General features: G+C 35.9%; 1 protein-coding gene across 4 annotated transcripts in view; it reads left to right on the top strand.

Annotated features, from left to right (window-relative positions):
- Window positions 1–23,134, top strand: part of LOC115217778 (N-acetylglucosamine-1-phosphodiester alpha-N-acetylglucosaminidase) — a 36,961-nt gene that overhangs the window by 5,377 nt on the left and 8,450 nt on the right. The window contains exons 1-7 of one of the 4 annotated variants that reach the window (XM_029787475.2): window positions 383–640; window positions 10,080–10,498; window positions 13,440–13,533; window positions 14,763–14,896; window positions 16,604–16,712; window positions 19,068–19,196; window positions 20,425–20,624. In XM_029787475.2, coding sequence (XP_029643335.1) covers window positions 582–640; window positions 10,080–10,498; window positions 13,440–13,533; window positions 14,763–14,896; window positions 16,604–16,712; window positions 19,068–19,196; window positions 20,425–20,624 — 1,144 coding nt within the window. In that variant the 5' untranslated portion in view covers window positions 383–581. Of the gene's footprint in view, window positions 1–382; window positions 641–10,079; window positions 10,499–13,439; window positions 13,534–14,762; window positions 14,897–16,603; window positions 16,713–19,067; window positions 19,197–20,424; window positions 20,625–23,134 lie in introns of those variants that run through there. The other 3 variants (XM_029787488.2, XM_036506530.1, XM_036506509.1) reach the window with 3 other exon arrangements.

Below are 23,134 nucleotides of genomic sequence, written 5' to 3'. Positions count from 1 at the left end.
TCGACCCCAGTGCAAAACTGGTACTTTATTTATCAACCCCGAGAGGATGAAAGGCAAAGTTGACCCCGGTGGAATTTGAACTCAGAACGTAACGACAGACGAAATACCTATTTCTTTATTACCCACAAGGGGCTAAACACAGAGGGGACAAACAAGGACAGACATAGGTATTAAGTCGATTACATCGACCCCAGTGCGTAACTGGTACTTAATTTATCGACCCCGAAAGGATGAAAGGCAAAGTCGACCTCGGCGGAATTTGAACTCAGAACGTAACGACAGACGAAATACCGCTAAGCATTTCGTCCGGCGTGCTAACGTTTCTGCCAGCTCGCCGCATATAGCAAGATAGAAGACGTTCATCTTCAGTGTTAAAAAATGGGAAGAACCTTTGAGAAGGGGAAATAACTCTTGAGTTTATATCACGTGAACGATGTTGCCAACGAGCCAATAACTCGGGTATAAATACCCGGAAGCGCTCGCGCACGCACAGTCTATTGTCATGTGTTGGTTATCCTGTCAAGTAGTCTCTGTGTTTTTATTCGTGTAAACATTGTAAATATCCATGACGTCCACAAGATATGTATCAAATATTTCTAATTTTCATTGCCATTCACCGTATTGTCGAAACAGTAGATGGGTAATGTATTTTTTGTTTTATTTTTCTCTTTTCGTATTTGATTGCTATCCTCTTCCCGTAAACATTAACATTTAATTAGTACATTTACAGTCTACTACTGGATTGTTTATTTTAACTACTTGTTAATTAAAACTATGACTTTTCGTGTATAGGACTTCAATTAACGTGGTATCATTTTTTTTTTCGATCGAAGATGCAACCCTAACTAAATAAGTGATGAAAGTTTCTTTTTAATTTGTATATTAAATAATTAACAGATATAGAATATCTTTTGTCCAAAATATACAGGATATATATTTTTCCTAAAGTACTTTAGTTATTAAAAACATTGATTTTCCTGGATCGTACAACTTGGGAAATTGATGATTCACTTTATTATTGTTAAATAATTTGTGTTAGACTTGATTAATAATGCTTTATATTGGCCTTTCAAATGATCGTCGTTTATACGATGCTTGGTATTTTTATTTTCATTTCTCTTGTTTCTCTTTAACGTGTGTGTGCAAATAGTCGATGTGCTTATTCAATAATTGCCTGCTAGAAATAGAAGCAATATCACTCTCTGCTCTCTTAAAAATGGAAGGACACCTTGAAAGGTGTAATCCTAGATATATAAATCCTCAAAATAGACGGGATTGTTATGTCTTGAATACTTTTAATCGGAGCTGCCTTGGGGCTAAATAGCGTATTTGATAAGTAGCCGTACATCGTCCCTCGAAACACGAACAAAGTTGTCCTCTGTCAAAGTCTTACGATTAAAAGAAAATTTCCCAAAGTTATCCCTTAAAAATCTTAGCTGTGAAATGAATTATAAAAGAAGACACAATGTACATTGAGACTTCTCAAGGTTTTTGACCTCAGCGCACATGTCATAAAACCCAATTATTGACTTTCTTTATTTGTGTAAGCGTGTAAAAACAGAAATATCGATTGTCGTTGTATAACACAAACATTCAACAGATATCCAGTCAGCTAAGTAATCGTTGTATGTAACCAATGCTCTGTTGTGTACCTGGAGGAGTCAACAAAGAAGTCTCTCCGTAGTTGATTGATCTGCTAACAGTAGCAACCAAATTCCAGAAAATCACCCTTTACAGGCTTAGAAAAGTACATGGTGGTTGTACTCGGTCCCCTGCTCAAATAAGGAGATGAGAGAGTCACAAGTGTAATGTATCTCATCATAGATTTGCTTGATCATCGCTTGCCTGGGTTTAAACCTTGTGTATATATAACTACAACATCTACAATCAAGTCATACCCATAGCATTTCTGCCGTCGGGGCACTTGAATATATTTCATCTAAGTTTTTCATTGGGTTTGGTTGTACTGAATAATGTGATACTGAATGCACTGTCTGAATAAAATAAAGGTTATCACTAGAATTCCTTTGATTATAGATCTGCTCAGTTAAGGCCGACCTGAGACTAAACAACTTAAGTTGATATAACCCTTGAACTTTACTGAATACTTTGCTTTAATAATAATACAATAAACCCAAAAATTTATTTGTTCAATGCACAAGACAGATATTTGTGTGAGGAAAAACTTGGAATAAACCACTTTGGTACGTGTTTCATCAACCCTATAAATCCACAGCTATTCTGTTCAAAGTCTCAAATCTGTAAGAGAGACGTCCCACCCATGCCAGCATGGAAGGGGGATGTTAAACGATGAAGATGATGATGATGATGATGATGAAGTAGTGTCAGTTAAAGTGATTCCAGTCTCATTATAAATACTTACTTTATTGACCTTGAAAAGATGATTAACAAAGTTCAACTCAGCAGCATTTGAATTCTCAACATTGCGACTGATAATTTGTCTATCATTATCTTTACCATTTCTAATGATGTTTGTATGCATATGTAATGTCCCTCTCCTTCTCTCTCTCCTCTATCTGTATGTATATTTCTGTGCGTGCATGAGAGAGAGAGAGATAGTGTGTGTGTGTGAGAGGCTTTTTTGCCTCTATTGCCAAAAAGCACTTGCCACTAAAACAGGTTGAACGTCCAGTCAGTTGTGCTAGATCCTCAGTGTCTAAACGGCTACACCCAGTCAATCATCTCACTCCCTGGAGTAAATATCTATCATAACTTCAAGTCATTTAAAGCCTTGTGTCTGAAATTTGAATAACAGGATATGTGTGGAAGCCTGACAGGATGGTCAGAGCTTGAATGCTTTTGATCATAGGTCTGTTCATGGCTAACCTGAACCCAAACAACAACAACAACAGCCAATGAGATACTGTGGTTTCCTGATGAACCACCTTAAAAAAAAATGAGAATATTGCCTTGGAAAAAAAAAAAACAAGTGGATGGTCATGATTGGAATGCCTTAGATCATGGTGATTTTTCTTCAGCATTGACCTAGGCTTAACCAACAGTTATTTTGCTATAAGACAGAGAAAAATTGTCTTCACTTTCTTGCCAGGCAACAATAATAGGTCATTCTTCATGGCAGACAAGATCTATCTACTTGATCTGTTCCCATGCTCTGTGTCTCCCCCACCCATTTTTCCCATTCAGCAACTTCCCATAGAAATATTTTCATGTTTCTTTGTTCTTGATGTCAGTGAAAGCAAGTGTACTACTATCATTTCATATACATACTTTCATTCCCAATGAAATCATGATTTGTACAGTTTGCACATTTGATCTTCTCAATGCTGATTATTGGTAAATCTCTTACTTTCAGCTTCTCTCCTTGCACAACATACCTGGAATATCCTTTACATCCTATGACTTCTTCTAACCTTTCCTGCCCTGTCTCTCTTTCATTCATTTTTATATCTATTTTTCCTAGCATAGATTAAGCAAATATATATTATTGAGGCAATGTTTTATAACCACGTGTCCTTCCTGTTGCTGACCTTTACCTGTTTTTCAAATACAGGGTATCGTATTCTACTTGTCTTTAATCCTTAGCATTTAAACCAGTTATATCTGACCAAAATAATCTACATGTTTTATCTTCTGGTTAGATCCAGCCTCTCACACCTAGCCTACAATGTTTTTTCTAAAAATAAACAATAACATCATTGAAACCTCAAAGCTACAAGGTAATGCATGACTAATTCAAATCAATGTGGATAAATAAGCATTACATTTGATAGAATAATCTGAATGCTAAAGGGTTAAAAGTATAAAGGCAGTGGATGATTTGTTGACAGGGAAATACCAGCAAATTTCATTACATACAGCTCAGTACTTTTCATGAGAAGTACACACAATGTAAAAATGCACACACACGTGTGCATACATGTGTGTGTGAGAGAGACAGGATTCATGGAGTTTCCATCAACCAGATTCATTTGTAACTGGAACACATTTGTCAAAGGTGCTACACAGTGGGACTGAACTCAAAGCTATCTGTTTAAGGAGTGAACTCCTTAACCACATGGCTATGCGGTTAAGAGGTTTGCTTCCCAAGCACATGGTTTTGAGTTCAGTCCCACTGTGTGATACCTTGGCCAAGTGTTTTCAACTATAGCCTTGAGCCAGCCAAAGCTCTGTGAGTGGATTTGGTAGATGGAAACTGAAAGAAGCCCATAATCTTCACACATAGATATATGTGTATGTATGTGTATATATGATAGTTTGGAAATGAACATCACTGTCATACAAGTGGGATTCTCTCTTATTGGTCTTTTGTGAATATGCCTGGCCATGGGGAAACATTACTTTACTTGGAAACAAGTGAAGATTGGTGATAGAAAGAGCATCCGGCGACAGAAAAATCTGCCTCAACAAATTCTGTCTGAACCATGCAAGTAAGATAAAGTGCATGTTAAATGATGGTGACCATCATGATCATGATCATGACAACACTAATAAGTATCACATTGTTATTCTAAAGAATGTGCTATGCAAACACTCATACCTGATGGATTTTCATGTTCTTTTATTCATGCTAGCTGTAATGATAGGCATAGAAATAAGATTCTACCTTATGATTAAAGCTACTTCAATTGAAAATTTATGTCTGTCATCATCATCATCATCATCATCATTATTTAATGTCTGCTTTCCATGCTGGCATGGGTTGGACGGGCTAACTGAAAACTGGTAAGCTGGAGAGCTGCACCAGGTTCCAACCTGACTTGGCATGGTTTCTTCAGCTTGTTGCCTTTACTAATGCCAATCACTCCAAGATTGTAGTTGGTGCTTTTTACATGCCACTAGCACAGATGCCACCTCATCCCATGTCTTCCTGGGTCTACTGCTTCCTCAGGTTCCCTCCACCATTAGAGTATGGCACTTCTTCACACAGCTGTCCTTGTCTATATGCATCACATGACCATACCAGTGCAGTTGTCACTCTTGCACACCGCATCTGATGCCACTTATGCCCAACTTTTGTCTCAAGACACTTACACTTTGTCATGCATGTACACTGACATTACACATCTAGTGAAGCATACTAGCTTCATTTCTTACAAGCCTGCGCATGTCCTCAGCAGGCACAGCCCATGTTTCATTGCCATATAGCATGGCTGTTCACACACAGGCATCATACAGTCTGCTTTTCACTCTGAGAGAAAGGCCCTTTGTTACCTGTGCACCTTCCAAACACAAAAACTATTTTCCCTGTTACCCTTTCTCTGATATTGCTGCACTCTCACGTGTCCATAGCTTACACTAGGTACATCTTACAGAGTTTCTACCTATGCCTTTTCTACAGATCAAGCAGGGCTGTCTCCCTGAAGGGATTTGTGATTTGTCTGCTCTCCTACTTACTAAGATTTTGGTTTTTACTAGATTTATTTGTTGACCAGCCACTTATAGTGCTGATGAAACATATACCAATGTGGTTTATCCCAAGTCTTTTCCTCATACAGATATCTGTCTTGTGCTTTGAACAAATTATCTTTAGGTTTATTGCATTATTGTTAAAGCAAAGTATTCAGTGGAGCTCAAGGGTTATATCAACTGGTTTTTGCTAGATAAACTCTAAGGCTCTTTGATTCTAGACCTTGCTTCCTTTTGTCTGAAATTTCTTCTCAAGCTCTAGTAGTGATAAGATCAAGGTCATCAGCATAATGGACCTCCCAAGGGCAGCTCATCTTAAATTCCTCTGTTATTGCCTGGAGAACTATGATGAACAAGAGGGGATGAGGACTGATCCTGATCCTTAGTGAACCTCTACTTATACTATAAATTCATCACTAAATTCATTGCTAACTTACTGACAGTATCCCTGTACATGGCTTGTACAACTCTCACCAACCACTCATCTATCCCTAGCTTCCACATTCACCACCAGATAAGGGAGCAGTGTCTCTGTCAAAGGCTTTTTCCATGTCGACAGAAGCCAGGTACAAGGGTTTATTTTTGGCTACATATTTCTTCTGCATTATTTACATTTGATGGATATTTGTCCTCATCTTGTTTGTTGTTAACACAATGTTTCAGCTGATATACCTTCCAGCCTTCATCAGGTGTCTTGGGGAAATTTCAAACCTGGATTCTCGTTCCTAAGGTATTTTTCGATATTATTATTATTATCATCATCATCATCATCATCACCACCATCATCATCATCATTATTATTATTCAGGTCACTGCCTGGAATCAAACTCGGAACCTTGGGGTTAGAAGCCTGTGCTCTTAACCACTACGCCATATGCCCTTCCCTACCTCCTAGCTCGTGGGCATATGGTGTAGTGGTTAAGCACATGGGTTATTAACCCCAAGATTCCATGTTTGATTCCAGGCAGTGACCTGAATAATAATAATAATAATATCAAAAAATACCTTAGGAATAAGATCCCAAATTCGAAATTTCCCTAAGACACCTGAAGAAGGCTGGAGGGTATATCAGCCGAAACGTTGTGTTAACAACAAACAAGATGAGGACAAATATCCGTCAAATGTAAATAATGTAAATAATTCTTCATCTCTTAAATATAGAGCTATTTCTCCTGCAGTTGCCTAACCTGGAGTATAGCATCAGTTGTGCTCCTGTCTGGCACAAATCTGAACTGCATCCCATCTACACTAACTTTCTTCCTAACTAGTTGGGTTATGACCTTCTCTGTAACTTTCATCACCTGATCCAATAGTTTGATACATCTGTAATTATCTCTGTCTAAGGCATCACCTTTGCCTTTTTAGCAATTGACTATAATGCTGCTACATCAATTGTTGGGTATGACTTCCTCATTAACTATATGGGTGACTAGGCTATATTCTACTCCACCAGATATTTCAAGCATCTCAGCGGTGATTCCATATAGCCCTGATCCTGAAGTTGTTAACAACTAACCTATATTGTGGGGTGCTCTCTTCACCTGGGAAAGTTTTGGCACTCTCAACAAAAATTTATGCATATAAAACTTACGATGAACGGAAACAAACAAAATTTGTTTTAGAAGAAATACAGAAATAATTTTTTTTTATTTCTGTATCTTTTAATACATCTCAACACTTCTAAAACAAACTTTGTTTACTTTTATCATAAGTTGAATTTAACGTTAGCGTCTTATGAAGCTAAATTTATAAGTTCTAAAATTGCAGAAGAATTCATTACTGGGCAGTTTAGCTTAATGGTAAAGCACTTGACGCGTTATCACAGGGATGTGAGTTTGAATCTCATGGCTGGCCAGTAACGTATTTTTCTGCAATGCATAGATAATTTATCCTGATCACACTATTTTATTAGCATTATTATCACGTGTTTGAGAATAAAAAAATTTATTTCTGTATCTTTTATGCATATAAATTTTTGTTGATATGACAGTCATTGATTTTTTTTTTTCAATTCACACAACACAAATCAGAAAATGAAATGCCATTTCACTGACCCCTATGCTTAACATATCATTTTAAATGCAACACTGCATTCCAAATTAGGTTCACAAAATATCATCATTACCTGATAATTTTGACCATTGATGTTTCACACAAAAGAATAACAATATAAAAAATAGGTAATGCTTTGTTGTTAGGCTACATTTAGCTATAGATTTTCTCAGATGACTCTCTACTGAAAGCAGTTGTTTGAAAATATAAGCTAATAAACATCTGTTCTGCTTTATTATTGATTACCATTGTCATTTTAATTTTACAGCAGCACATATGTTTATAGACAAACATGGTTTCTAACCAATAATAAATACTGAATGCATATAACTAAGGTAGTAAATCATTAGAACAAAAGCTTTGTGGTACCAACTTCAGTTGTCACCTACTTCCCTAATTATCATTCAGCCAACATATAACCTGTGCACTCGCCACCCACACTTCTGTCCCCACTCATTTCTACTCACCTCATACTTTGAGGGTTTATCCTGACATCTCATTACCACTCATTTTTTTCCTTTCCAGTTCCACCCTGATCAATTCCACCCTCTCTTCTAAAATATGACTAATGATGTAGCTCCTCCACAGCAATAAACCCTTTCTGCTCTGGTCTCTTCTCTCATACTTTGACCCCTTATCTCCTTGCATAAAGCTGACTACCCCAGAGTTCTTAGTCTTGCAAGCTGTATGGGAATCTCACTAATGCTGGTGCTACAGAAAAAAAATCAGCACAGTACACAATGTAAAGTGGTTGGCATTAAGAAGGGCATCTAGCTGTAGAAACCATTCTAAGCAGACACTGGGGCACAATGCAGCATTTGGGCTTGTTTGGTCCTGTCAAATCATTCAACACATGGCTGTGTGAAACATGGACAGTAAATGATGATGGTTTGAAATTCCTGTATTTTTAACCTTTTCTGTTTTGTCCCTATCTAAATCTTTCACTGGAGTGTAATGAGGTTCTAGTTTATATTTTGCTTTTATATACATGTTGTTGTTGATTGTTCCTTCTCGCACCTTGCTTGCCTCATAAGGGCCAGTTTCTTGGTTTCATTGGCATACAAGTTCCTCACCTGGATGGGACACCAGTCCATTGCAGTTGAGCTGCTAGATGCAGGAGTAAAGAGTGAGGGCAAGTTGTGGCAAAAGGGTCAGCAGAAGTTCACCATCACCTTCTGCCAGAGCTTAGGTAATCGCTCATAAATAGACACATCGTCTGGTCTGAGATTTGAACCTGTGATCCCTCAGCTGCGAATCCACTGCTCTAACCACTAGGCCATGTGTCTCCACTTTATATATATAGATAACAGTTTTTGTTTTGTAAAGTATAGAAGCCATCTTATCATGGCTAACCACATTGGGGAGGGGGTGTTACTGTAGCTTTATAGCCCCAAGAGATCTTCGTCTCTAGCTGGCTTTAGACACAATATCTGTGTCCTTGGAGTATTTGCAAAGGGAGGCCATCTCTTCCTCGCAAGTCTGAGTGATACGCTCGAACTAGTTTCGGGATTGTTGTCCCTCATCAACGGGCGGTAACCACCAGGTAGCGATGAAAGAGAAGGCTCCTTTGCAAATAGATATAAGTTTTTCTAATGGCATCTGCCACTTTTTTATATATTCTCTTGATAATGTTGTGTTTCTTTTGCTTCCTTATAATTATTTTTCTCATCCTATTATTACTCTGTTGTAATTCTATTTTCATTAAGGCCCATCTTCCTACACAAGAGGACAGATATACCTTGCGTTCGGTTGTATGGTTAAGAAGTTTGCTTCCCAACTATGTGCTTTCAATATGTAAATATTGTTTCCATTGCTGTCTAGGTCAATTTTGTCTTTCATTCTTTCAAGGTTGATAAAGTAAGTACCAGCTGAGCATTGGGGTTGATGTAATCAACTTACTCCCTCTCCCGAAATTGCTGGTCTTGTGTCAACATTTAAACCATAATTAATCTAGTATTTGGAACATAACATGAACCTTTGCTGGAAGATTTTGACTTAAATCACTTTAAAACAAGAAATTTGGATCGTAGAACCAGGGGTAATTTTACATGGGCTGGTACCAAGAGGGTTAAGAATATGAGTCACATGGTTCCAGGTTCGTTCTCACTGCGTGGCACCTTTGGCAATTGCCTTCTACTATAGCCTCGGGCCGACCAAAGCCTTGTGAGTGGATTTGGTAGACGGAAACTGAAAGAAGCCTGTCGTATATATGTATATATATATATATATGTGTGTGTGTGTGTTTGTCCCCCCAACATCGCTTGACAACCGATGCTGGTGTGTTTACGTCCCCGTTCTCTGTAACTTAGCGGTTCGGTAAAGGGAGTCCGATAGTATAACTACTGGGCTTACAATGAATAAGTCCTGGGGTCGAGTTGCTTGACTAAAGGCGGTGCTCCAGCATGGCCGCAGTCAAATGACTGAAACAAGTAAAAGAGTAAGTAAAACATAAGTATTTTAATTCAAACAAATCAGAAAATTTCTATCTTTTCCTTTTTTATTTAATTCTTGGTTTTGCACTTCATTTCTCTGTAATCAATATATTAAGTACAATAATACACTATATGCTACTTATAAATGTGTAGTGTTGTGTCAGTATTAGAAATCAATTTTTATTTGTATGATTTATTTCCCTGTAGATTGGATGTCAATGGCATGGACTTACTTTTGCCATACCACGGCCATCACGGACCACGACATAGCAACAGGTATGTTCGCAGTTGCCAACAAGCCAAATATGGAGACATGACTTCTTCCATACATGCTGCTTACAAGAGTAATGGTAGTGACCCAACAGACATTCCACCACCTTTGGTTATATCAAAGTACATGATTAAAAAGTATGGTGATATGTTCAGCGAACGTCATATCACAATTTACTACCAGCTCATTAACTATCCCTGGCAGACACTCAGTGTTTTAGAACCTCTGGAAGCTAACAGCTGCAATAACAAAAATTCTTCAGTAAGAGCAACAGTGTTAGAGAGTGCTAAACGTATGAACTGTTTAGCTGCGACCAATGCAGGTTTCTTCAACACGCACACAGGGGAATGTGTAGGTAATACAGGATGTTTTTGTTGTTGTAATTTTTTTTTTCTCGGGTAAACAGTTTAGTATTTTATTGTTTTACATTTCTAAAATGTTTTTTTTTCAATTGAAAATAGCTCTTCATGTTATTTTAACTCTTATCTTTATTTTTTAGCTGTCAGAGTGATATTGTCTATAATACGAAAAGCTCTTAGATTTGTCATCTCCCACATGACAAATTGAAATGTACAGTGATCCCTCGCTACTTCGCGGTTCAACTATCGCTGATTCACGACTTCGCGGATTTTTAAAATATATATATATGAACGCCTAAAATTTTTCATTAAATCCATTAAAATATTGACAATATTATTTCCTAGTCTAAGAACAACAAAAATATGCATAAAATAGCAAAAAAGCATTTGAACTTAAGACGGGCTGTGATTAGTGCAATGGAGAGACAACAAATCTCAGCTTTCTATTTTGTAATCTGGCCTGTGTAACAGTAACAATCTTTATTTTTTTAAATCTAAAGTGTTATTGCTTAACAGTTGTCCTCATTATTAATAGACTATGTAATGGGTGGGTTGTTAACAGTACAGGGAGGGTTTTAAAAGTCCAAATACACGTTAAATAAATACTGTAAATATGGTGTCCCTGCTTCGCGGAAATTCAGTTATCGCGGTCGGTCTCAGAACCAATCTACTGCGATAAACGAGGGATCACTGTAACTTAATCTCATAAATAACAAGTACATAAGTACATAAATATATAATTATCTTGATGAAAGATTTTGCTTTCCAGTCAACACTAGATGCTATGTTAGTCATTAACATAGCATCTAGTGTTCTTAGTTATGTCAAAATTTCATTCTCTGCAACCATCAGCTAATGCCACACTTTTATCCAACATCTATTTTCCATTCATGTTGCATATAAAGTACATTTGACTTTCCTACAAACAGCATTCCATTACCTTTTTGGTCTGGTGACTTCTCAGCTACAAGTAACAAGTAAATCATTACTGAACTGTAAATGTAATTTTATTTTTTTAAGATGGTTGGGTGGGCATTTGAACAGATATACAAAGTGACAAAAGGAAATAACAATGTGAGAACTTGATGTGTTTCTTTTGCTGGGTACCTGTACCCCAGCATCACAAGGTATTGCTCCAGCATGGTTGCCGTCTAATGACTGAAACAAGTAAAAGATAAAAGATTATGCCTAAGGTTCAGGCTTGAGCATGTGATTTAGAAATTAACTTTGCAATTATATGACCTTAGGTTTGTTCCTTCTGTGACACACCTTAGACAAGTACTTTCTATATCATCGGGGTAACCAGTGCTGTGAGTGAAACTGTAAGGAAGACTGTTCTGTGTCTGTGTGTGTGTAAGTGGCACTATAGGTCTCAGGCCAACCAAAGCCTTGTGAGTGAGTTTGATAGGTGGAAACTGTAAAAATCCTATCAAGTATATTTATGTTTGTGTATATGTGTATATGTTAGCATTTCTTTGTTTTGACATTGCATCATACAAACAGTGTCGTTTGTTTCCAATCTTCCCTGAAAACATGTCTGGCCATGAAGGGATATTACCTTACTTGAATAAAGGTGAAGGTTGGTGACAGGAAGGGTATCTAACCATAGAAAAATCTGCCACAATAAATTCCATCCCGACACTTGTATACATGGAAAAGTGGACATTAAAATTATGATGATGATGAGATATACATGCACACACACACACAGTATATATAGATGTGTGTGTGAGTGTCTCCATATTTTTTCACATTGACGCCATTTTGTCAATGAAGGCATTGTTTATGCCACTTGTAAACAAAATCATCTAACTGCAGTTAAACATCTGAAAACATAAAGTAGCTTACTTGAAAACAAGTAAGAAAGAGTTCATGTCTACATACTGCCTCCAAAAATTTCATCAAACCCATAATAGCATTGAAAAAGTAGATGTAAAAACCATAAGTTTATGACATTAATGCTTTGATATTTATTATGTGTAGCTCTGAAATTGATTAGAGAAAATCCTGTTTCGACTTATTTTACCAGATTTTATTTTTGATTGTTCCATATAACAGCTGAGACACTGTCATAAGAACTTTTAATTTTATGTAAATGTGAATACAAGAGCTTTAATGTAATTAATAAAAAATAAAAATTTTTCCTGTGATTTCACAAGAATCCGTTTTAAATTGTTCACAAAGGTCTAGGTCCATGTATTTATGTATAGGTGCCCATTTGACTTCATACATGATGGATTTCTATTAAGAAATAACAACTTGAAATGGTTGTACACACTGCAAAGAATATATTGGAAAATAATTCATAGAGTTGTTGTAAGTTAAACTGAAATTATTGGCATCTGTAGAATTCCCCTTGAAACAGCTATTCTGTATATAAGCACTAAAAATATTCTCTCTTTTGTCTCAATTCTTTAACTATAAATAATCTATAAAAGAAAAAAAATTTTGAAAAAAATTATGAAATTCCTCCAGATTGCTATTATTTTCATCTTTAATGAAATGTCTCTCTTCATAAAATGTTTAATTAACAATTCACAGGTTATATCATGCTGACAGTTTCTAAAAAGAATGAAATAGTGCTTTACATGATTATCACTAATTAGAAACTGTAAGAACATAATAAGTAAATAGAAAAAAAGTTATCTTTTTTTCTTCATAATTCCTTAATTTCAAATATAAAGAAATGATTATCTCTTTCATAATAGCTGTCTTCTTTTGGGAAAATGTGTATTTAAAAAAATTTTTAGCAGGCTTAAAATAAAGGAATAATTATGCTAAGACACCAAGAAAAGATACATAATTTCAAGTCTCGCTGGCTCTCACATTTTTATGTCTTTCCTTGTTTGTTTTGTATAACTGCCCAAATGCATGCATATATCTAATACGTAAAGCATCAAAGCATATATTTAATCATTTTATATTTTATATTTGCAGGTAATGTTGTGAGTAATGCTCATCTTGTTAAAGATTCAGGAGGTATTCAGAATGTTCACTTTGGTATTACAAAAGATGGAATATTATATTTTGGGTAAGGAAAATATCTGTAATGTTGGAGAGCTAACTAGTGAATGTGGTAACTATGAGCTATGGCTTCATAGTTACCATTCTACCCTATTGTATGATGTAGAGTGCAGTATGGGGCAAGTCTAGTCTTTAGCAGTATAATGACAACTTTAGACATATTTCAGTTTTATTGAACCACCTCAGCAAAACATAGTTTAACTTACTGCAAAGCTTACATGCCTAAGGAGTATATAAAATTTGGGGGAATGGACTCAGAATGGTGTAATAGCTTTAAAAAGTGTCTGGGGGAAATATCCATTCTGTGTTAAATCTCAAAAATTTTGTATACTTCTCTAGTCATATTAGACATGCAGTTGCAGTTAAAACAATGTTTTATTGATAAAGTCTAATAAAACCAAAAATATGTCTGGAGTTTGTTGCCATACTGGTAAAGATCAAATTCATTCTCACTGTATTCCAATTTTCTAATTAATTAAAATTTTTAGTTTGTCTGCTTTTTTTTATCAGAATCATTTAGGTAGTGATTGTTTTCGTAACTAGAGGTGTAACTTTAATTAATAAAGATGTCTTTGCTTGCAATATCATGTATGAGGAGCAGCCACTTTTCTATGAGGTACTATAGCTGTTAAGTTAGCATCTTAGTCTACTGTGATGTATGAATTATGACAGTAGGTTGAGGGTATTAGGTTACAATATGAAGTACACTGGTTGTGATTGTAAGACGTTAGAATATTATGTACTGATATTTGGACTGTGTGGTTAGAATTTTATAGCACTGTGAAAGATGTTTAATTCCTTAAGGAAACAACCAAAGTAAAGAACTCCAGTAAGATCAGGGAGTGAATTTAGTATTTAAAACCAAATGGTGAAAGCAATAGACTTTAAAAGTTTGGATGAACAGATAGATGTATGGACAAGTCTAGCAACAAGTAAAATGAGCATTCAAGCAAGCCGTAGGGAAATACTAAATTTTATAATTAACCACTTGATTTTAAAATAAAAAATAAAGGCACAGCTACAGGGATTGAACTCAGTATCATGTGTGTTAGCAGATTAGCAGTGCATCCATTTACTGATTGATTTAGTTATTCTTAACTCTACCTTTTAAAATTATGTTCTCATTAAAGTCATTTTTGACACTGATTCTACTGCATTTGACAGTGTATTTCAAAAGATATTCACTGCTTATAAATGTCTGTTTCTTAATTTTCTTAATATGCTTTACTTCTTCAGGTATTTATCTGAAATAGATATTGTTGCCAAAGACTTTATTCAACTTGTTGGTGGTGTTATCTGGCTTATTAGAGATGGAGATGTGTATGTTGATGAAAGTGCAAAGCTAGAATGTTCTGAAGCACAAGAAAGTGGTAAGTTCTGGAACTTCAAACCACAAATCTTGTTGATGCTACTGCTGTCTTGTTGAAATGGGTGTGAATTTATCAATAAATAATTCTATTTTAAACCAAATTTTATAATAGTCTAACATTATAGTCCTTATCAATAGTATCTACATATAACAACTGACAATGAATGTGTGCTCATAAAGATAAATTAAGTCACCATATAAAGAGAAAAAAGACAGTTATGGTTGCTTCATCCAGCCAACAGACTGCTGTCTATTGTGAGGCTGAAATTACCCCCACATGAAAAAAAAATAAATAGAGATGAAGGTTATCTGCCTAACCAAAAGTTTTCACTCATTAATGGGGGCCAATCATTAATCTACCAACATTCACTCTTCCTTTTGATTCTCTATCCATCCATCCATTAGAACTCAAGAGTATCACCTCCACCTAAACCTTGCTTATGTATTTGCTTCTCTTCCTCTCAATATTTCTAATGTATTTCATCTGTAATAAAATGCTCTATTCATGATGCTTCTTAAATTTCTGCAGCCAACCTTCTGAATATTCACTCTCCTTCAATGTTCAATTATTTACGATATATTCTAGCTTGTTTCATGACCAACAAACCATTCAGTGGCATACATTCCCTTCATTGTGAAATCCATTCTATCATGGTCAAGATCTTCATTTTTTGCCCTATGTAGTGTTATCCTTTTTTCATCAGTTTGTGATCACTCTTGCTATTAAATTTCAGTAAATTTGTCTTTCTGTTTCTTTAAGTCATACACAGTGCTAGTTCTAACATCATATTCTTCAGTGAGCTGCTGCACAGACACACCACAATTAAGTGTCTGTAGAAATTCCACTTTCTGCATTATTGATAATGTTAAATGTTTCCTTTTCTTTTTCTCACTATTATCCATTGGGGTATCTGCAGTCCTTTTTGACATTTTCAGGGTAAATTATATACAAAGTCACAAGAAACAACATGAAGACAGCAAACAGCAAACGGACGCTTTCTCCCTACAAGTGCTGAGCCACTACTGACACTTGGCAGTAAATGGCAGCCAACCTGCCAAGCATTGCTATGTCATACCTGAGTGAATTGGGTCACTGTGGTCAGCTGTTTGCACACCAAACAACCCCTGTTAAGACGTGCTCCACTCTCCACAAAAAAGTTCAGTTTTGGGGGCTTTCCAGATAAAGGATTGTGTACCTGTATAAGAGTTTTATGTAAATTTTTTAATAGCTGTTTGAACCACTGCTGATACTTTCTTGAATTTTTACTCTATCTGTATGAATTTAACTTCATATTTGGATTTGATTTGCAAGGTATTTGACATGAAATTGTGTGTTAAAACAAATCCTTTTGCATCTTGGGAGGGTCATTATGTTAATAATAATAGACCCATGCACTGGTTTAATACCACTTCTTTATTGATAGTCAATTGGTTAATTATTTAGCCAGCGAACTAATTGATTGAGTGATTAATTGCTTAATATACTGGTATAACAATTAATCAGTTGTTTGTCAAAGTCTTTTAATTGCCATTCATGACTTCATCAATGACATGCCCTCACTCTTTCAGATACACCATCTGTACTTTATTGATCGAGCTAAAAACAAAATTAAAACGTAATTTTACTTTGCCTTTTAAACTGAATATTTATATTTTGTTTTAGTCAAATTCTCTTCATTTTATTTGTATGTGTTTATATATATATTAGGTAATATTCAAAGATTTATATCTGTGATATCTGCACGTAATGCTGTTGGCCATGATAAAGAAGGCAGGGTTATTATGGTGCAAGTAGATGGAGAAACAGGCAAACATGGGTAATTAGAAAATCTTTTGTTTCTTACATATTTGTTATGGTAATTTCTTGATTATGCAAAAAAAAAAACTGTATATTTTTAGAGAAATATGTGATGTTCATGCTTTTCTCAAGGATATTAAATGTGTAAGTAAAATCAAAATACATCAGTTGAATATCAAAATCAGGTCATTGTCTTAATTAATCAAAAGTTGATCTTTTGTTCCTTTGTCTTATACTATTTTGTGTCTATTTAATCAAACAAGAGAAAATTGTAGAGAATCAAACTGCATGAAAAATAGTAACCAAGTTTGGTACTTTATGGTTCTGAATACATATGTCACCACTGCTAGAGTCAGTGGGTGTTTTTACTGTGCCTTTTCTTTCTGTTTTTTTTTTTTTTACATCAAAATTTAAGAGTCGCTTCACATGTCAGAATATTGACTTTTTGTAGAACTTTGAAATACTGAATTGTCGCAAACTGAATAATAAATGGGGCAATTGGTTAAAATTAATATACCAAAAAAACCACACAGGTAGTCCAGATTTTGATTTTACTTCTCCCAATTGGCAGTTATATCAGAATTATCATATACTTGAAAAAAAGGTAGATGTATTAGTTGTCAAGGATGTTACAGATGTGGATATACATGTCGTGGAGATAATAAATGCAACGAAAATGTAAACACGTGTGCCACAAAGAGAATACGACTCTTGGGAGGTGTCGGCACACGTAAAACAAATATGAATACAAGAAAATGTAGTGTGTGTACTGAACAAGAGGATTCTGAACCAGAAGTCAGCGATCCATTGCGAATTGTTTCAACAGTGGGGGCATTGTATGAAGCATTTGGTTTAAAATCAGTATCATCATTACCAGGAAAGGCTAAACGTGAAAGTACCCGAATGGAAGACTTTGACGAAGCAGCTAAAAAGCGACTAGTGAAACTAACCAGTACCATAATATAAAAAGTATGCTCTATCATTAGTCCATATGATGCCGAAGGCCCTATGAAAGAGGTTGTTAAAAAAGAAGGAGACGGTGTCATCGATGAAGGCAAATTAGCGGAAAATATCATTAAAGTACGAGGTGCATTGCCGAGAAATGTTGTACAAGTATGGTTGAAAGTATGTGGATCCATTTAATCAAGAAATTATTGATATGTTTAATTTGAGTAATGAAAACGAAGCTATGAAATGAGGTCCAGGTAAAAAGTTAGTGGAACTTAAATGTAGACATCCTAGACATTTGGATTTACCATCGGAAACAGAAATTCAACTGTTATTTCATCCTTGACGGCAAAGAAAAGAAAGGGACAATCAATATTGTATAATGCTAGCTGTGGAATTCATGATCCATTCAAGTCAACAGTGCTGGAAATATTTCGGGAAGATCCTAACATTACCCCACGCAGGGCATGGAAATTGTTCCAACAAAGACATCCTCCACTCGATGATATATCCACGTATCCAACTGAGGCAAAGATAACGAGCAAAATATCTTCTTTAGAGGTTAAGTATAGGAAAACAGGTGAAATACCTTAGAGATTTAAAGAAAACATTGTAACTTTTCGAAAAGTTAACATTTTCGAGAATTTTTTAAATATGCGACACAAAATATATAATACTGCAGCTATAGCACGATTTTACTGAGTTTTGGTAGTTTAGGTCTCTACAAAACTGGGTCAAACTTCCATAGTCTGAGTCATACAAAACTCTTAAAAATAACTGTAAAATTGATAGTGGTTGGAGGAGTTGTCATATTATTGTAGTGAGTTTTAATATAATATATTCATTAAGGGTAGTGGATTAGCAGAATCTTTAGAGGACTAGGGAAAAAAATGCCTTGCAATATATGTTCTGGTTATTTATACCTTAAATTCAAATTCTATTGAGGTTAGCTTTATCTTTCATCTTTCTTAGGGTCCATAAAATAAAGTGTCAACCAAGTACGGAGGATTGATGATTGACTTACTTGCTACCCTCAAAATTGCTGGCTTTGTACCTAAATTATAACTCATTATATATTTGTTAGTTCACTGTTATGTAGCTTTTGGAGGAGTTGTTAAATAGATGCTAGAGGTGTTGTTATGTGGTTGTTTGAGTTGTTAGATTGGAAGTGTTGCTAGATAGTTATTGGAGAAGATTGTTGTTGAGAATTATTAGATAGTTGCCGGGGTTGTTATTAGATGGTCAAAATATTATCAGTTTTGGGGATGAAAATCAATGCTATTTCAACTATTCAAAAATACCTTTTATGAAGATGTAAGTTTTGGTATAAAAAAAAACATAGTTGTTTTGGTATCATTATTGATATTTGATTGATTTCATATTATTATTGTTACTAGTTTACACATTTTCTCATCTGTGCTAACAGCATCAATTTGTATGAATTGGCCGACATCATGAAAGACCTTGGTGCAGTCAATGCTATCAATTTAGATGGCGGTGGCTCAGTTACACTTGTAATGAATGGAACTTTGGTCAACAACCCATCAGATATGTGGTAAGAGAAAAATTTTGATGTAACCCGTCTCAGTTTTGAAATTAAAAATATATATGTCTGTGTATGCATTTGTGTGTGTGTATGTGCTTGTGTCCTTGTGTTTCATAATTTACTGAAGAGACAACTATGCATTGTCATTTAATGTCCATTTTACCAACAGCCAGATATCCTTCTTGCCTCTAACCCTCACTTGTTTCCAAGCAAAGTACTATTTCTCCATGGCCAGACAGGTTTTTCACAGAAACAAACTTCCTTGCTAATATGACAATGATGTTCATTTACAACCTTCACATGTGTACACAACACATACACACATACACTGGATGCACACAAACACACATACACATGACAGGCTTCTTTCAGTTTCCATCTCCCAAATCTTCTTACACAGCTTGGTTGACCTGGAGTTTAGGTAGAAGACTCTCACCCAAGGTGCCATACTGTAAGACTGAACCCAAAATCAAATGGTTCAAAAGCAAGCGTCTTAACCATACAGCCATGTTTGTGCCTGTTACAATGATACAGTTATAGCAATTTGGATATGAAGAAGATTCTAATATTCTAAGCTGAACAAAACGCCTCTAAATGTCATTACATTTAACTTTTAAATGCTGGGCCTCATGGAGGCAAAGTGGCCAAGTTCCTTTCGAGTGTTGAGCTTCATGGAAGCAAAATGACTAAGTTCCTTTCAAGAGTTGGGCCTCACAGAGGCAAAGTGGCTGAGTTCTTTTTGAGTGTTGAGCCTCACGGAGGCAAAGTGGCCAAGTTCCTTTCGAGTGTTGGGCCTCATAGAGGCAATGACCAAGCCCTTTGGCATTATGTCATGCTTAAGAAGAAGACCCATCTAGCCAAACAAAATCACAGACATGGCAGGTACCAGTGTCATGCAAATGGCACCCATGCCAGTGGCACATTAAAGTGCCCATTACACTCTCAGACTGGTTGGTGTTAGGAAGGGCACCCTTCAAGTTGGTTCCCCAGCATGACTACTGTCCAGTGACTGAAAATAACTAAAAGGTAAAATATGCAGCATTAGGTTTCCTATCTTTTACTTTTGGCAAAGCGAAAGAATCCCTTTGTTACCAACAATTATCTGAAATCATAACGAGAAACAGTAAAAATTAACCTACAATGTTATATGACAGATGTATTTTGAGTGAAAATTGCTTTTCTTTTTCTGTTTGGTTTTTATGCTGTTTATTTTTTTTTTGTATTTCTTTTTATTTAGTAGTGATAAAAAGTTCCGATGTCCTCGTGAGGTGTCAACAATATTGTGTGTACATGAACCTCTTTGTGATCCCCCTGACTGTAATGGACACGGTCAGTGTGTCTTTGGTCGTTGTAACTGTTCAGGTCTCTGGTCAGGTGATCAGTGTCAAACTGTTAAATGTGAAAATGACTGCAGTGAACATGGGAAATGTACAGAAGGTACGTAGAACATTCTTGAAATATATTTCAAAATTGCTTCAATGAACATGCCTCATGAGACAGTAGTATGGACACTCCAGACTAACCAAGGAAAAGTGTGTGTGTGTGTGTGTATGTATGCATGTATGTATATAAATTTTGAAAGTATACTGGCCAATCATCATCATCATTGTTCGACCGTGGTCGAGACAATGGAATTTACCATGCTACGCCAGACTTCACGGTCCATCATAGCATTACATAGGTCCTATTGTTGGATGCCTGTATCCCTGGAGATTACATCAGGGTAGGAGAGTGTGCGCCCTCTGGTATTGCGAGTATATGGCTTCCAGAGGAGAAGAGTAGAAATTGCCTCGTTTTCAGCTCTACAACAATGTCCAATACTGGCCAAATATGATCTCGAATAGTTAACTACACACCAAGGCAAACGTAAAACCAATAAGAGAAACTGTTGAAGCAAGGAGATGGAAATGGTTGGCTTGAGTTTGTTGCCAGGATCGCTTTGCAATGGGTTCCACAAGGTAAAAGAAGACATGGCCAACCAAAGGAAATCTAAAAAGCAGAGGGTCAACTATGGAACAATCTGTTAAGGATGCTTTCAGTGTTAGAAGATGGAATGATCTTGCTGCCACCTCGAGTGCCACAAAGCACAATGAGAATCGAATGAATGAATATATCATCAGTAGTTCATATATCCAAAAACAAATGCAGACGTTAAAACATAGCAGTAATATATTTAGAAGGTTGTTTGTTATGGCCGGTCAAAGAGTGACCATAGGTGTGAAACTAATGGTCACTTTCTGACCATACAGTTCTATATTTAAGAGATGAGTAATTATGTACATTATTCACATTTGATGGATATTTGTCCTCATCTTGTGTTAACAACAAACAAGATGTGGACAAATATCCATCAAATGTAAATAATGTACTTTCTGACCAGTCTTAACAAACAACCATCTAATTATCATCATCATTTAACGTCTATTGTCTATGCTGGCATGGGTTGGACGATTTGACCAGAGCTGGGGAGCTGCATCAGTCTGATTTGGCATGGTTTCTATGATTCGATGCCCTTCCTTATGCCAACCACTTTACAGAGTATGCTGGGTGATTTTACATGGCACTGCTTGGGTGCATTTATGTGGGGCTGCACAGGTACTTTTGTGGTGCTGCATAGATGCTTTTATGTGGCACTGCACAGGCACTTTTATGTGGTGCAGCACAGGTGCTTTCACATGGCACTGTATGGGATGTATGTGGAGGCGCAACGTCCCAGTGGTTAGGGCAGCAGACTCGTGGTCGTAGGATCGCGGCTTCGATTCCCAGACCAGGTGTTGTGAGTGTTATTGAGTGAAAAGACCTAAAGCTGCACGAGGCTCCGGCAGGGGGTGGTGATGATCCCTGCTGTACTCTTTCACCACAACTTTCTGTCACTCTTTCTTCTGCTGGCCTGCTCACTTAGCCAGTGGGTTGGCATCATTTGAAGGCTAAAACAATGGGAAGTGCATTGTGACCAGCGATGTGTAGCAACATCTGATAGCCTGGTCGGTCACGGTGATATATATATATATGTGTAAAATCAAAATAAGTAACAGGATATAATGTAGTGATGCAGTTCATAGAATCAGTTTAATATTCATTCATGTACTTAATTAATTACTTATTTGGTGGTTTCTATAAAGACTGCTCAGGGCATTTTCTTATTGAATAACTGGAAAGATAAACATGCTATCTATATATTAATTGTAAGCCATGAATCAGAAAAAAATAAAGATGTGTACAGATACACACTCATTTATATATATGCACATATACACATACACAGATATTTATATGTTTATATGGATGATGATGATGATGATGATATGGATATAGTTTAATCATCTCGCATAGACTTAAGTAACTGAAAAATATCTATTTAAGAGCAAGAAAAGTAACAATTTATAAGAGATAAGAGGTTAATAGGTAAGGATTTCAAAGTAAGAAAACAAAATAAGAATTTATAGAAAATAATAAGAAATACATATAACCTACATTTAAAGAGACAGGGGATTAAAATTTGAGGTTGGGAAGAGATAAAGGTAACCCGAAAAGAGGGGGTAATAGGTGTGGATGTAGTGAGGGCAGTCAAAAGTATTCAGACTGAAGAGATTTTGTAAGTTGTAATGTTACAGGTGCTATTGTATGTATGATTTTATAGTTTCTAGCAGGTATATGATTTAGTTGAAAGGAGACTTACTTACATAAAGTCACTACAAATATACATAATATGATCAGTAGGGTAGAACATCATAGAAATGAAAATACTGTAATCACCAATAGAATGAAGTCAGACTAACTAGGCAGATTTTGTAAGTTGTAATGTTACAGGTGCTATTGTATGTATGATTTTATAGTTTCTAGCAGGTATGTGATTTAGTTGAAAGGAGACTTACTTACATAAAGTCACTACAAATATACATAATATGATAAGTAGGGTAGAACATCATAGAAATGAAAATAGTGCA

The sequence above is a fragment of the Octopus sinensis genome, linkage group LG1 (genome assembly GCF_006345805.1).
Source record: "Octopus sinensis linkage group LG1, ASM634580v1, whole genome shotgun sequence".
In the NCBI taxonomy this organism is placed as follows: Eukaryota; Metazoa; Mollusca; class Cephalopoda; order Octopoda; family Octopodidae; genus Octopus; species Octopus sinensis.
This window is presented reverse-complemented; position numbering and strand designations above follow the sequence as displayed.